The sequence below is a fragment of the Corvus kubaryi genome, unplaced genomic scaffold, assembly GCF_017639235.1.
Source record: "Corvus kubaryi isolate FWS band 111438036 unplaced genomic scaffold, C.kubaryi_AGA036_p1.0 37383, whole genome shotgun sequence".
Classification (NCBI taxonomy): Eukaryota; Metazoa; Chordata; class Aves; order Passeriformes; family Corvidae; genus Corvus; species Corvus kubaryi.
In genome coordinates, this window is record NW_024581125.1 from 3,453,476 (window position 1) to 3,469,546 (window position 16,071).

Sequence of the window (16,071 nt, forward strand, 5' to 3'; positions counted from 1 at the left end):
CTTTGCTCAGGGCATGGGCTGCAGCCCTGGTGCCAAAATGTGAGATCGTGGTACTCTAAAGTGGGACACCTCCCAGAGAGATGTCCAAAGCTGTCTGGCACCTCTAGGAACTCTTATCCCAGAGAAAGCAAGGGGGTCTTGGGCTTCAAAATCCCCTTTTGTACCTTGATGTCCCTGAGCAGGGTGGAAGCCCAAGGATAGCACTTGCTGCTAGCGGAGTCATACTTGGATTAACAGTTTTCCAATGTCACAAAAAATTGTTTTAGAAGCCAAAAATACTCACCCTCAAATGGTATTTAAAATATGTTTGAGCAGGTTTGGGGATTCTTTGTCTGGAACTGGCTTCTTTGTTCACAAATTCGCTCAGGGACTTGGCATTCTCTCTTCTGCTCCAACATTGGAAAGAGTTTAGCAAAGAGGCACCTCAGGTGTTGCACACATGAGAAGAAACCTCCTTTTGCCTGGCTTCCATTACTAGCTCACCTGCACAGGCAGAGATCCTGCCTTTCTCTTCCTGTTCATTGTTTAACTTTATCTCTCACTTTCAGGGCTGTAAATTAAAATGAGATGATGACTTTATGATGATGAGTTCATTTTACAGCAGCTCTATTGTATATTGATTACAGTTGTGCTTCATTTGCTTAACATGTAACAGGGTTTATTAGCTCTTCCCAGGCATTGTTCTTGCTAAGAGAGGGCAAAGAAGTGCAAAATGCATTTTGAGTTTAAGTCAGTGAAGCCAATGCATCTGTGCTGATTTACACATGTTGAGGACTTGGTGTAAAGAAAAGTAGGATAGCAGGTTGGATTGGGAAGGTGGAGTGGAAATGAGTCTGGGTCCCAGAGAGCAGGGAGAGTCAAATGCAAGTGCTCTAAAGATTATACTAAACTCTGAACTCTGTTTTACTTAATATCGACAAGAGCCCACCTTTGATATTACTCAGGTTTATTTGCACCTCAGCACGTCAGTAACCTGGAAACTTTAATTCTGTCACCAGTGAAAAATGGTGCAGTGCAGGGCAAATGAAGGTACTGTATCCCATTTTTGGGAAAAAGCAGCAGAAACAGCACTTGCTATTCAGTGATAAGGCAAGTCAGAGCATTTTTTGTGGTTACTTTTAGTAAATCACTGTGGGAGGTGTTGGCTTCCCTGAAGTATAGCTTTCTGGTTACCTTTATGCTGAAAAAAAGTTCTTCTCCACAAACTGAAACTATTAAAATTACTTTTAGTTTGAGGTCCTGCTATACAAGAATGCATCGAAGTTCCTAGCAGGAAAGAAACTTGGATAGGTATTGTCATGAGAGGATGCTCTGAAACCCAGAAATTATGCCAGTTCAGTGTGCCAACTGATAGAGGAACTATGTAGAATTGTGTGTGTGTTTAAGAAGCTATAAATGCAGATTTTACAGGTTTTTAAATTGTTTTTATGTTATCTTTAATCAAAATCTGGGCCATAATGGATTAGGTAATCCGGTGTAGCTGGGACAACACAGAGAAATGATCACTAATCATGATTTCGGGTGTTCTTCTTTGAAGTCCCCCTTTCTCCCCAGAGCAAAATTGTTAACAGATGATGTATGGTTTTTTTCTGTGATCATAAGGCTATCATACAGACAGATCATTGCTATATGTCTAATCTGGACTCTTTTTCTGTGTAAGATTATTATCACTGTTTTCATTTATAAGCCCCTTTTCAATGAAAAGCCAAGCTTTTAAACCAGAGGTTTCTAAGAAACACTAATACTGATTAATATGGCAGAAAGATGTATTTACAGATGATCCTTTATTTAATACATTCCTTGATTGGGGGCTGCCTCATTTACATGCTGTGGCCTGTAAACCCTGAAATTTAGAAAAGAAATAAAATGCAGTAATTGTTGCTTGGTGTGTGTAAATGTTTGCATTGCCACTACAGCTTTTAAAGGTTTTCCTGGCGTATGAGGACTATCAGACCACCTTAATCATTGCTGCTACCACAGTCAGGAATTACTCTCCATGTCTCTGTGAGAAATGTGGCACTCTTGGCTCTATAGCAGCACTTAATGCCATTCCGAGGTGCCATTAGTAAGTGACCTTCAACATTCCTCTGCTGAGGCTTGAATCTCTGACACTGAAGGTTTTAGACTCGTAGATGCTGTTAACTTTCATGAAAGTCACATGCATTTTCTCCTGCTTTGGAAATAAAAGAGACAGGTTAAGTAGAGGAATTGTGAATTTGAATAAGAGTTTAGAGGGTAAAAAAAAAAATTTTTGCTCCAGAGGAAACCCTGGTGCTACAACCAACAACTGTAAGATCATTTTCTTGTTGAGACTTGACGAATCAAGTCTTTAGAGACAGGGCAACAAAGTGTTTCTTTTTTCAACAAACTGCTATAAATACAAAAATAAAAAGAAAACCCAAAAAAACACACAAAAGCCCCACAACCTAAGAACCACAAAACTTTCACCTGTTTAAAAACCATCTCCCAGCACAAAGCTTCCAGCAAGGCCTGTCAATAGGAGTTTTGGATCATAGTGTTTGAGATTTGGACCATTGCTATGGAGTAGTTGGGTGTTTTGGATGATGGTATTACAGCAGCACAGGCTGCAATTAACATCTTCTCCAGACCTCATGCTGATGGGCCCCTTCTCGTGTCTTGTGGGCTCAGCACAGCATGGTTCTTTATTATAGGTTTTAAGCATTTCTGCAAATTAATTAAATGCAGTATAGTGTGATTGATTGTTTGTGTTCTTAAAGTCAGCTAAGTGTTGAAGGTTGTTTTACCCACAAAATGCAGAATTGTTCCATACATGATCCCACTGGAACAAAAGGTAAACAACTGTGTGTCAGTCTTCGTCAGGTTCCTTCTGCATGTGAATAAAGGGTTCCTGTTTACAAATACTGTGAGCTGCTTGTCCTCCAGTTTTCAGATTATTAAATCAGATTACAGTGAGAAATTTTTTTTTGCATTTAAATTTCATGCCCTCTCTCCAATACACATTTAGCAATAGATTTAATCAGCTGTCTGAAGTCTTACAAGTATTTATTCTCTTGTTCTTCTGCACAGAGATACTGAATGGAGGGGTGTATGTTGGCCAGAACAAATTTCTCTGCTTTGCAGACACCATTCACTGGCAAGACATCGTGCGTAACCCCTGGGCCTCCAACTTCACTCTGGTTCCGACGAATGGCAGCTCAGGATGTAAGTACTGCTTTTATTCTCAGCCTTGTCATCCCCTCAGCATGAAACAGGATAAATATGGCCACAGGTTTTCCCTGATCCTCTGTTACGGAGAATTATATTGGTAAATTTTCCTTTCATTGTTCCCTGCATTTTTCTAAGTTTGTCTACTGCTTGGAGGACCACTTAGTCTGTTCTCAAAAACAGTGTCTGTAGAGGGTATTTGTGAACATCATAGATTCTCTGAATTTTCTCTCATCTGCTTTCTCTCTTCTGCATTTTCTTTTTCTTCTTTATTGCTAAAGCCACTGTGGTGCTGCAGAAGCACAGACGTTCTTGTTTGCTTTGCATTTGTTCCTGCTGCTCAGGCTGGTCCTTGAGTCACAACGGTCTGTCTCTGTCATCATAATTAGCTGCTGGAGTAATTACGGTACAAGCTTACGGATATTCTGACTTTAGACGAGAAGGGAACCTCAAAGAAATAGTTATCCTGTTGTGTTGTGTGTATATCCCTGAAGAGAGAGAGAGAATTTGCAGAGGATGGGGTGTTCTTCACAATATAACCAATAATTCTCTGTTTTTTTACTACATTCTCTTTATTTTAATGGTTTCTGTTCCAAACGTGAAATATCTGTGTACCTAGAGTTTCTCTATTTCCCTTCCCTAGAATTGTTCACCTTCAGTGAATCACTCTTATGATTCTTGCAGCAATAACGAATTGTAGTGAATGGTGGTGACAGGGATACAGAGTGTTTAAGCAAAATATTCTATAATGGACTAAAGTGCATTCAGAATGAATGCTGTGCGATTAAACAGTACCCTTAGGATGTACCAACACTGAAATTCCAAGACAGGCTGGGAAGAAGTTTGTATCAGGTGTCAAAGGTGGCACCACAGCAGATATGTTGTTCTGAGCATTCTGGATATAAGGACATTCTGTATTGCTTTCTATATCTGAAGGTGTCCCTTGAGGATGTGTAAATGACTGATGGCCTCTCTAACTTTCACTACAGCCAAGAAACAATTAATTTCTTCTGTTGTGTGCTGGGAACTCAGGGGAAAAAAAAAAACTTGAGACTCTGGGTAGGGACCATTTGATGAGTCCCAATAATTTCTAAGCAGCAACTTGTTTTTAACTAGGTGCTTTTTTTTTGTGGTGAAATAGATTTTATAGAAGGCTGACTTGCTCATCTGCTCCCCTTAATACCAGAGCACAGGTACTTGAGATAAGGCTTTCTCCAGGAGCCTGCCAAGCTGCACTGCTCCTCGACGTCCCAGCTCCTGAGCTGAGCCTCATCACTTCTGCCTTCTGGCTGGAAACCTGACATAGTTGTAATGTAGCCAACTCTCTTATTTGCATTTTAAAAACCCTCATCACTGCTGATCATCAGTTCTAGGCAGAACTGATGAAACCTTTGAAGGTGAGGGAATGCCTGTACACTTTTATGAGTCATTACTTCAAGAAAAAGACTTGGTTCTTACTCTGTTTTGTTCTGTTATTGGGTTTTCTTTTAACCTTTCCCAGTTCTTCAAGACAAATGCTTCTGCTCTTTTAAAAAAGCAGCCAGCATCAATACTATCTTTTTGAGCTAACAGAAGCTTTACTTGTGACTCCAGAGGAACTGTAACAAGATCCATTCTGAGTACTTTTAGAATCACACCCTGAAAGCAAAGAAGGCAAATATTAGCTCCCACACACAGCTAGATGAAAGAACGCCTGTAGCAAAGTCCAGTTTTCTTCAAATGTTTTTTGATTCCTTTTGATTTGTTTTGAAACATAGGGAAGGAATAATTTGTGCTTTGCCATATGCGCTTGATAAATAAGATAAACAGCATTATTTCAATGATGATTGAGAGCTATGTACCAAGGCAGCTTCATTAAGATAGCCACCCAAATTTTACTCTATTTTTCTTTACTTGGGATGAAGCAGTGCGCAACTGGACTTTATTTAATTTAATAATTAATAAATTGATTTAATTTAATAATTCTCCTCTGAAAAACTCAATCCCATCTCAATACAATTCATGAGTCCTGTGAAATTTGATTAAATTAGCTAATCCAAACCATTTCTGTCTTCACAGCTTACATAGGTGAAAATATAAACCCCATTATACAAAAAGCCAACAAATACTTATAAAGGTCCTAAGACTTTGGATAACAAAGAACTCAGGTACAGAAATCACCATTTAAAATAGCTGGTAATTAAATACCTGTCTGTGTGTGGGTGCATGCATGTACTATGCACACACATAGGACTTGGAGAAATGAGCATTGAATTTTAACCCTGGAAATTGGTGTAGAATGTCATTAAATAAGGTATATGCTTCTCAATTTTGGCTCACATGTCACTTTTCACAACCTGCTAGGGAGCCTGAGTGCTTGCTGTGCCCAACCTTGCTTTTCTCCACTGCTGCAAATGATGCTCAGTGCACTACAAAGTTCTTTTCTGCACAAACTGTGACTCATGCTTTTCTGGATCCAGCACATGTATGTATTTACTGTTTAAGTCTCAGGTGTCTCCTATCCAATGGAAATCTTGGCTAAATCCACTGCAACTACAGAAGTACATGTTGCTTGGCATTACTGAGAATATCCCAATGTCAGAATATTTTAAAAAGAGCTGTTTTACTGTTTATCTAGAAACCTTTGTAGGAGGGAGTGTGAGGCAACCAAATCTGCTGTGTGAAGCTAAGCAAAGTCCATCCTAGCAGTAATTTAGGGAAGTCTGTGGAAGTGTGTGATCCTGTAAGACCTGGCTAGCAGCATCACATGCCATGTTTAGCCATAGCTGGCAGGACTGGAGGGTAGTTTATGCCCCAGGAGTTGTGAGGGCTGTTCCACTGAGAGCACCTCAGTAGTGGTCCCTGGCAGAGAATATTTCCAGGGACAGAGGCTGTGAACTGCCATGAGTGTCAGAATCTGGTACATCACCATTCCAGCAGGAACGGCCTCAAAAACAGTTTGGTGCTTTGGCACCACTGGTGTTGTTTCCAACCATCAGTAGAAGACGTAAAACCTCTCCAGAGGTGTCTGCATGTCCAAAAGAGCAAGTGTCCACCCTCAGAGAACCCCCATGCTTGCTGGGCTTTGGCCATGACCAGAGTGACTGCAGCAGGTTGATGTGAATGCAGTGTCACACCAGGCGTACCTGGGCACCAGTGTGTGTGTGAGCTCAGGGCACAGCCTGTCAGGGAGCTGACACTGCAGGTGCCCATGCTGTTCCTTTCCCCAGCCAGCTGGAAAAGCTGATAATGGCCTGACTTCAGGGATAATTGCACTTGAACTTCCCCGGCTGCTCCAATGCAATCAGCAGAGGAGGAAGACAAAAGGGCAGAGTGAAACGAAGATGCTCAGAAGTAAAATCAGTCCCCTGCCTCTGTGCCTGTTTCATACCTTGGATCTGCCAGTTCTGGCAACTTCCTTCATTCACGTCAGTGCTAGACAGAAGAGAATATGACCAATGAACTCTGGGAATAAAGCTCCTCTGATTCCCTTCTTCGCAGGTGTTCGTTGTCACATCAGTGCTAAGGAGCCACTTGAAAAGGCCGTGGTGTCTTAAACGCTGACAGAAATACTGCAGACATGCGAATCCTGAGTGCTGCTTCTCCTTTTTTCTTCAACTTCTGATCAAATGCATGCAGAAAAGCTCATGTTGGAGGCCTCTGAATGACACGGTGTCACCCTTCAGATGCACAGAGGCAGTGCCTGCCAGTGCAGCACTTGGATAAACAAACCCTGAACCAGGGACCACCCGTGCTTCAGCTCTCCCAGGACACAGCCTCTGTGCTGTGCCATGCTGTGCCTGGCATTTTGACTCACACACTGAAATATTTACTGCTTGCACTGCCTTCCCATACTGGTATCTTGTAGCTGAAGCTTTTGGCATTGGTTGTAATTTGAAAGCAGCCTTCTCTTCTATTTACCTGAATTCCGCACTGCCAGCCTGGTGTTTTAAGCTGAGCACCTTGCAGTGGGAATCTCAAAAGCACTTAACTCTCCAAGGACCTAAATTTTCCCTTTATGTTTACGTTACCGAAATTGTTGCTGCAACGCTGAAAATCTATTTTCTCTCCTTCCAAAAATCAGCCATGAATTCAAGCATTGGCCAAGCATGCTGAAGCCTTGCTTTGCAAGAGCCTATTCCTGTTAGCACATCCACTTTTTGGATTCAGTTCCTTAACAGAAGAGCTGGAGCTCTGCTCTTCAAAGGTAGAAACGCAGGGTGCAGTTCCCAGCAACAGTGCAAGAAATAAAGCAGGAAAAAAGCATTAGGCTTCTTGCCTAAAATGCCTCAAGATTAGTAGAGCCCTCTGAGCAGCTTCTGGGAGAGTCCAGTGAAAATCTGGCTGCTTTGATCTGTGTCTTCAATGTTCTCCTCAGTGTTGTTGTTAGCAGGAACTGGAAGAGCCTCACATTTTGTCAGGTGAGCTCTTTTATGGGATTTGACAAAGACTATAGTATTAAATCAGAATTTTCAGAGGAGCTTTACTTGGAGCTTTTGCTTCACAGAAAAGCTTGTAGAGTTTGAATTGTTGCATTGAGGTCACTTCCATAGCCAATAGCCTATGTTCAAATCAGTCAATAATGCTCTTAAAAGTACTGAAACTATGGATGTGTGTTCATGATAGAGCTGGTAACTGGGTAATACGGACGCAAAAATCACTCTCCATTTTATAGTTAAAAAAAAAAAAAGTTGCTTTTCAAGGAGTTACTAAAAAAAAAAAAAGCAGTACTGTGTTGGCATGTGCCCAGAGTTCTGCAAAATAAACTCTGTGAAAATTAAATCCATTTTAAAGTATTTTCCTGAGCTAAAGTTTCTGCTTAGACTCTGAAGTGCAGTGAGATCTCTGGAAAAAATTCCCTTTGTCGATCTGGCTTTTCAACTGAGTGCCTGTCAGCTGTGAATAAAGCCAGAATTTTTGGCAAGGTACTTTTTCAGACAGAACAACTTCAGTTCCTTGCTCTTCACAGCGTGGTACTCCTCTCATTGCTTTGTATCTAATTCAGCCTGTGGTGTGAGAACACCCCAGTTCTGAACTGTGCAGAAGCACTGCTGGAGAGTTACAGGGAGAAAAGACTTGGTCTTCAGAGGTGTGCCTGTGACTCAATAAATCCCTTGGTGTGCCTGTGACTCAATAAATCCCTTGGCGTATTCCAGGGAAACACTGCTTGAAAACTCCGCTCTTCAAAACTTCACACTTTTTTGCCTGTTGATTCATAGATTTTTCAAGGGCAAAAGGAGCCTTGAAACATCATTAGCTCTATTTCCTGTATGCAGAGGCCTGAAATATCATCAGCTTGCCTGGTGTGGATCTCAGGAACTTCCCTGGCCTCATCTTCCAACCTGGCTCTGAGGTTCCAGTGACCGAGGGATGGGCAAGCTCAGGGCTCTGGTGCTCTGTGCACTCTCCTCGCACTGCTCTGGAGCTTTTCAGAAGTGCAGCTGTCCCTCCAGAAGTTGGTTACTTACCAGTATTAAAAGGAATAATACCAGCTGCCTTTAATCTGAGCACAATTTTAAATCCCAGATGTTGCATCTCCCGCTTTCTCTGGCTGGCTCAAAGAGCTCTCGTAGCCAGCTTTTTCTCCCTGTGTACTGTGTCATCAGCTCACCTCCTGATCTTCCAAAAGCTAGACAGATAGAGGCTCTCCTATGTCTCACAAGGAGGAATTTCTTTCCAGCCCCAGAGTAATTTTAATTGCTCATCAATGTAAGCTGTGTATTTTTCAGTTTGCTTTTGGAGGGCAGAAGCCAAAGCATGTGTGGCATTTTATTACCGATAGAACCAATGGAAGTAAAAATTACATCCTTTGTGTTTCAGCTTCATGTGAGGAGTTTGGTGTTCAGGCAGTTCTGATATCTGTGTGTTTTAGAGACTCCCTTTTTTTCCCCATCAAATACAGCCTGTGTGTTCTATTCTGAAACATGCAATCTTATGTTTGGCTCTATAAAAGTCATTTGGTGTGAGTGACTCCAGCTTACTCACCAGCCTGGCTCGCTCTCTGATACTGGATGCTCCTCACTGTAGTTTGCTGGGATTTCACTCTTCCTGTCACCTGTACACTTTAGTGCCTGGGATATTTTAATAATTTCTAAACCTCTGTCTGGAATATTAAGAAGTGCCAGTCCTGGGGATCCCTGGGGAACAACACCCCAATTGTATTATAATTGCTCATTTACAGCTACTTTTGGAGAGTCCCCAATTAGCTGGGTCTTAATGCATTTTTCATGTGTTTTATTAATATTGAAACATAGAGACAAATCTAATTAAATGTTTACCATTTAGCCAGTGCTTTGCATTTTAATTAAAGGAACAAAAAATGGACTTCCCACGTGCGTAGCTGCTTATGAAGTCGGCCCTCTGTGCTCCTGGCAATCCAAGCTGCCAGTGACCTTACCTGGGAGCAGGTGTCTTTGGAAGCATTACAGCTCAGTTTGACATACTTATCCCTGTGTTTGGTTGATGGGAGTCAGTGCTGGCTCCATAATTGTCTTTTTAAATTTTTTTTTAAATTTTTTTTTTTTTTTGGAGACAGTGTTTTGTGAGTTGCTTTTTCAGGTTAACCTGCCCCACAAACCCCAATAACTGAGTGTTTGCTGAGCCATGTTCTACTGCCAGTTTTCCACATGCTTATCAAAAGGAGTAGTAGGGTTTCTAAAATATACTTCTTTAAAATATTACAGAAATTGGAACAATCTGATAGAAACTTAGTTTAGTAGAAATGTCTTTATGGCAAACTAGTTTAAGGCCAAAAGCTCCTTACATTTTTTTCTTAATTGTTATAGCAGAAAATCAGACATGTGGATATAGGTACATTCTTTTCAGCATATGTAGTATATTCTTGTACTGTGTTTCACAAGAAGCATGAGTTGATATGTGCATTGAATTTTGTATAAGTGATAAGCTTTATATTCTCCCTTTGGTACTAAGAGTCTGTGTTTGGAGTTGCTGGCAAGGTATGTGGGTGAATTTGTGTACAGCCATTTATTGCAGATACAGAACAAGGCCTGACAGGTGGGCAGCCCCTTGATTTAATGTTCAGTAGTGACCTTGTAATTCTCCACAGAGCACAGTAACTCAGCTTTTGTACCAGTAGTTGCAATATTAGAAAAGGATCATTTTTACACAAAGCCACTTACCTGGAAATTTATACTCAGGTCAGACCATTGGGTGTTTAACTCTGAAGTAATTATGTGATAGCTGTGAAGAATAGGAGTTTGTCAGATCCTTGCAATCAAAAGTCCTGACCTTACACCAGTTCTCAGGTGTGCTGTGCCTAAACTGTATAAAATGCTGTTCCATGTCCACATCAGTGTTTTAAACTGGGCCACCCAAACCAGACTTCCGCACAGGACCTGTCCTGCTGTGCTTGGGAAGCCACAGCCACACTGGTGAAATACGGAGTCTTGGGTCAGACTTGGGTCAGAGCAGGAAAAGGATGGAGTCCTTTCCCTCAGGTGTAAAAAAGCCATTGGTTAGTAAGGGTTGAGGAGAGGTGAATGCAGTGAACATAAAAGTACAAGGACAGCTTTCCTTCAGACCAGTGGATGCTTCTGTAACAGGAGACAATTACATGTAAATCATGAGTATTTGCAAACCCACTCCCCATTACTCAGAACCAGGACACAGATGAGATAACCACGTTTTGTCCAGTTATTCCTGCAAGGTATTTTGTGTTTTTTTCCAAGCACAAGGATTTTGCTCTGTAGAAGACCAAAGTAACAGCAATATATTTATGTATGCCGGTGAAAAGAAAAGAGGGAAGTGACTAATTCATGCTTAAAGCCACCTTTCAGAATAGCTAGTGTATCATTTTTGGTGTACATCTAAATTGGAAACTACCTACGGAGAAAATGGCATTGCAGAAAGTATACTCTGAAGACGTTTGTTATTGCAGAGTTTGTTAAATTATAGCCTTTCATTGAGGTTATTACTTGAAGTTCAATTAACATTTTAAATGTATGGTTGGAGACCAGCAAACGGGGCCTCAGCAGACAGGTGGTCTGGGTACAGAACATGTTCCCTGCCGCCAGCATCACCATGGCAAAGCCAGGAGGAGAAGCTGTTCTTTTCCATAAAAAGCCACAAACACCTCAACCGTTTTGTGCAAGCTCCTTCCATGTGGCACACGCTTCACAGGCTTACAGCAGTGCACTTCAGCAGCAGGGCACGGTTTCATGGACATCTCAGTTGGAAAAAAAATCTTTTATCAGCCAGACAGAAAGTCCCACAGCTGCCTTTTGTTCAGTCTACATGGAGGTTGCTTCTCCTTCCATTAAGGAATCTCCAGTCCAGACAGAATTCATTTATTTACCTGGAATTGAAAGACAAATACAGTAACAGAAAAATTTGATTTTAAAGAATAGTTTTTGCCAAGCAGATATATCTGAGGATGGAGGAGTACGTGAAATCTAGTGGTACAATGAACTTGATTTGCATTGGAATGGCAAGCTGAACTGCTTGAAGTTGCCTGTAATGTTTTTGCCTCAACCCAGAACAGTGTGTTTTAAATAAAGGGAATCAGTTTAGCTTTCTAATAAATACCTTCAGCCAGCATTTTCAGAGGGGATTTGTCAATTGGTGACTGCCCTTGAAACCGATTTGAAAGGCAAGCAGACATGGCATCTAATGGAAATACGATGCCTCTCACAGTTGAGTTACTGAATAAAAAATAAGTAACGAATGCAAATAAGAATAAATAATGCTGTGAGGGACAGAACTTATGCTGCCAGAGCCTAGCAAAGTAACTGCTACACAGGTGGGGATTTCTAGAAGTCGTGAGCACAGAGAGGAGAGCACGGAGAAAACCAGCATTAACAGTTTCTGAAGAATCTCTGGCATGGGCATCTCTTGGCGCTGAGAAATATATTTTTGCAAAAATACAAGCAAAAATACACAAGTGCAGAACCATCCCTGTCCCTGCCAAAGTGCTGACCAGTTTCACTGAGTATCTTCCTTCCTTCTTGTAGCAGTTGCTGGGTGAAAGTCACCCACCCAGTGGCAGAGGTTACCATGCTGATGTATAAAATATTGCAGTGGTTCTCTAGATACAGCACTGAAGTAGGGCTCCACGTAGTGGTGTACAGCAACTGTTGGGAAATGCTTATCTGTTAATGGCAACCTGTGTGTGTATAATGTACTACTGCACAGCACCTGTTTATGGCAGATTGGTGTTTAAGCAGTGTATTGCACAAGGGAGAGACTTTCAGGCTGAATGAAAGCATTCCTCTCCATTACAGGCAGCTTGTTTATCACAAGCACCGGTGTTTCTTGAAAGTAGGAAACAACCCCCAAATACTGGGAATATTTAAAACAGCCTAATTGCGTGGTGATTGCCAGATTTGTAGTGAGTGGGTGGGTGGGGTTGGTCTCTCGCAGCAAGCTTCAGCTGCTCTCACAACCTGCCTTCGAAGAGCTGCTTAGGGAAAGGAAAGAAAGAGTATAAAATCAGTTGCTGAATAGTGTCTGCAGGATCTGGAAGCTGCTGTGTGCCTCTCACCCCGCATGTCCCAGCCCCCCCCTCAGATGGGCTTGGTTGGTGCCTCACAGGGGTGGCTGCAGTGTTGGAACTATCCAGGTGGCCTCTCCCAACACACTGTTCTGCTTCCTTCATCAAACACAAAACCACCCCAAGCCTTTGTTGCTATCACATCTGTGTTTTTTAAGGATTTTGTTAGGTCTGTCTGTTCTGGCAGAAACTCTCAGAACTGTCACGCGAGTTGCTGTCCTGTGGACAGCCTGGCTAAAGGGCTCTGGTCACAGGTCTGCTCGAACTCAGGGCAGCTTCAGGGTCTTCCTTCTGGTCCCTTCACACCTCCTGCAGTATTAAACCTACATGACAGTCCCATCATGCCCAAAGCATCACCTCCTAGCAGGTCTCTGATAGCTGAAGATTGTCCAGGAAATTGCAGTTTGAAATTTGTATTATTATTTTCATTAAATTTTTGTGTGTAGCAAACACTAAATTTAAATATCAGCATATATGTCCAACCATTGTTTTCCAACAGAGAAAGGGCTTCTGTGGGCCAAGTATTGTTTCATAATAATCAGTTTTGTTTCAAGTAGCCAGAAATACATTTTAGATAATCATATTAAGAGGCCTACCCAAACTTCAAAAACTGGCCTAAAACAGGACTCCAGATTTCATGGGAATGAGGAATTCCTTTCTAGTATTTACATATAATTAAGTCAAAAGTTGATTACAACATTAGCACTTCTAAATACACCCTGCCAGACTCTAGGAATACTACAAGACATCAAGAAAGAATAAAATGAATTTTAAAAGCCAATTCAAGTTCTGATTTCCTTTCTTTGAGGTTATTACTTTGTTTAAAAAATGAAAACTGTATGTCCCTCTGTTTGAACTTTATTACTGCTTTGGCTGCATTACAGGAAATTATAACGGGACAGTATTTTGACTTATGTGGTATTGACTGACTTGATCTGTTTGAAGAGCTGCTACTAAATCCACACAAGAACACTCCCAGCTGTGTGTTTGAGTTTGTTGAGAGCCTCCTTTGAAAATCTCCTCTAACAGTGCAGGAATTTTTCTCCCAGCACTGCACATTGTGTCCCTGAAAAAAGCAACTTATATCTGCATCCTTCCATTCTCAGCCCCGTTATCCATCGGACAGTGAAGTGCTGCTGCTCCTATGGACAGAGACCTGGCTCCAGATTTATTCCAGGCACTGCCACGGGTGCCCATGGGATCCCCTGCTGCTGGCTTGTTTGTGGGTTTGGATTTCCTGTGCTGTCACACCAGGAAAGTGCCAGGACTGAGAGCCACGGGGTAGTGACCTCGGGAAGGGAAGGATGCAGGTGTCAGTGCAGGGCATGGCAGTCACTGCTTCTTAGACAGGAAATGCAGGCACTTCCCAACACCTCCATGCAGGGGGAAATGCTGAGGTGAATATAAAGGCATAGAAGATGTTGGCTTTCTATGGTCTCTGTCTGCTGGAATCTGCAGTGCCTTCCTCTCACAGACCTGTCTTCTGCTCACACTCAAAATTTCCTCAGTAAGACGGACTTTTCTCCCCTTTTTATCCACATTATCAGCTCAGGAGTTCTTCAGGGTGTGGGAGGGCAGGGTTCAATTTCCTCCTTGCATCAAGGCATTCAAATCTGTACATCCTGGTTCTCGCCTCCCAGTGGAAACTGCCCCAGGCTGGTCTTAGTTGGGGTCTTTTCTATTTTTCTGTTGAAATTCTGAGTATTAAGTAATCATTAAGTTAAATACAGATATAGTCCTAGGGGTGCTCTGATCCATGGCTCACCAGTGATCACAGCCACCGAGCTGTGGGGCATGAGCCCAGGAATGGTTGTGTGCTGTGCCCCGCTCTCTCCCTTTGAGGCTGAAGAGCTCCCTGTGCCAGGAGAGCTGTCCTGGGGAGTGATGGCTGCCAGCTCGGTGCTCTCCCCTTCCAGAGAGCAGCCCCCAGACTGTTTCTTGGCTTGCTGACCCAGGAGCACAGAGCCTTCATCACGGGAAGCAAAGGAGAGAACGAGACGCCTAGCTCCACACCCTGGGTGAGAGTTCACATACAGGTGGCAGAATAGCACCCTCTCCTTCCCCACAGAGGAAAGGGAAAATAAGAGTTATTCCAGTATTTTGAAGGGGCCCGTGGTTGAGATCTCTGTGCTTTGGGGATGGTCCACTGGAGGGACTGTTTCATTCTGACCCCAGTGTAGACCCCCATCAGCAGGGACCGGGCTGCACTTCTGCTCCTGCTGCACTGTGAGAGGAGGGGCAGTTACCTATGGATGATTTTTTTAACAATAATGATTACAACAGAAGGATTCCTGAGGCTTTGTTGTTCTTGATGAGCCTGCCAAGCAGCAGGTATGACTTGACCTATCATTTTAGCCTTCTGGCTGAGTCTCCCCATTTGCTCAGCATCCCTGTGTGCATGTTCAGGAAGGCATTTGATGCTGATTGGAACTAATTCACCATCACAGTGGGGGGAATTCACTTATATTGCTCTGTGCTAACAGCTATAAGCAGTGATAATTAATAGCTCCTAATTGCTTAATCAGTGTAAAGTTTTAGTCTATGTCATATGTGAAGGTTTTTATTTTGTGTGGATGACTAAACCCCCAATTAATGCATCGAGTCACACAGCCTTACCAGCACTGTCTGCTCCAGACAGAGAAAAATAACCAGTGTCTTCATTACCCCCCTCAGGTCCCTTTCTGTAGTCATTACCGTGGCCTGAAGACATTTTTCTGTAGCAGCTGCAGTAATGTTACAGTGAGCTCCCTATCAGCTCAGAGCTGTCAGCAACAGATATGAATCCACCAGCCTGAGCCCGTTCAGTGCTGCTGACATGCTCTTCTTGACTTTCCATTTATTCCTTTACCTCTGGTGGCCAATCTCTCTTAAAATCAAAACTGTCTGCCACCAGCGTATCTGGCAATACTCTGTAATTTTGCAGTTCTCAACAGATGCCCAGTCCCTGTGCACACGCAAGGATTGTCTCCATCCCACATTACTCAAGGAAATGCATCCCTCTTTGGTATTCAGTTTTTGTTTTCTTCAGTGCTGGCTGAGTTTTATCTCTGCTCCCTCTCCCTGCTCTCCCTCACACTGTCCGTGTATCTCTTTCCGTGCCTGTCTTTCAGGGCATATCTCTTGGATTGTTTTCATTTCCCAGACCTGTTTCCCAGGCCAGTTTCTTTTCAGCTGCCTGTCCCTGAGTCCCTCTCCATTTGTGTTTGTCTCTTTTCTTATCTGCTGAGGAAGATGAGGGGGAGATAGAGGTGTTGACTGGCAGAGCTGGAAGTCCCTGTTGGAAATAATTGTGAGCAGGAGTTTGCTTCCACCCTTACTGAGCTCCAGGCTGGATGCACCCTCTTGGCAGGTGGGGTTGGGTTCTAGGGAACTGTTGGATGGATGGATGGATGAATGGA

At 42.6% G+C, this 16,071-nt stretch overlaps 1 protein-coding gene across 1 annotated transcript in view; it reads left to right on the forward strand.

Annotated features, from left to right (window-relative positions):
- ERBB4 (erb-b2 receptor tyrosine kinase 4) overlaps positions 1–16,071 on the forward strand; it is a 314,498-nt gene that overhangs the window by 115,937 nt on the left and 182,490 nt on the right. Inside the window, exon 3 of the mRNA XM_042035252.1 lies at positions 3,049–3,183. Within this exon, the coding sequence (XP_041891186.1) occupies positions 3,049–3,183 (135 nt within the window). The remainder of the gene's footprint in view (positions 1–3,048; positions 3,184–16,071) is intronic.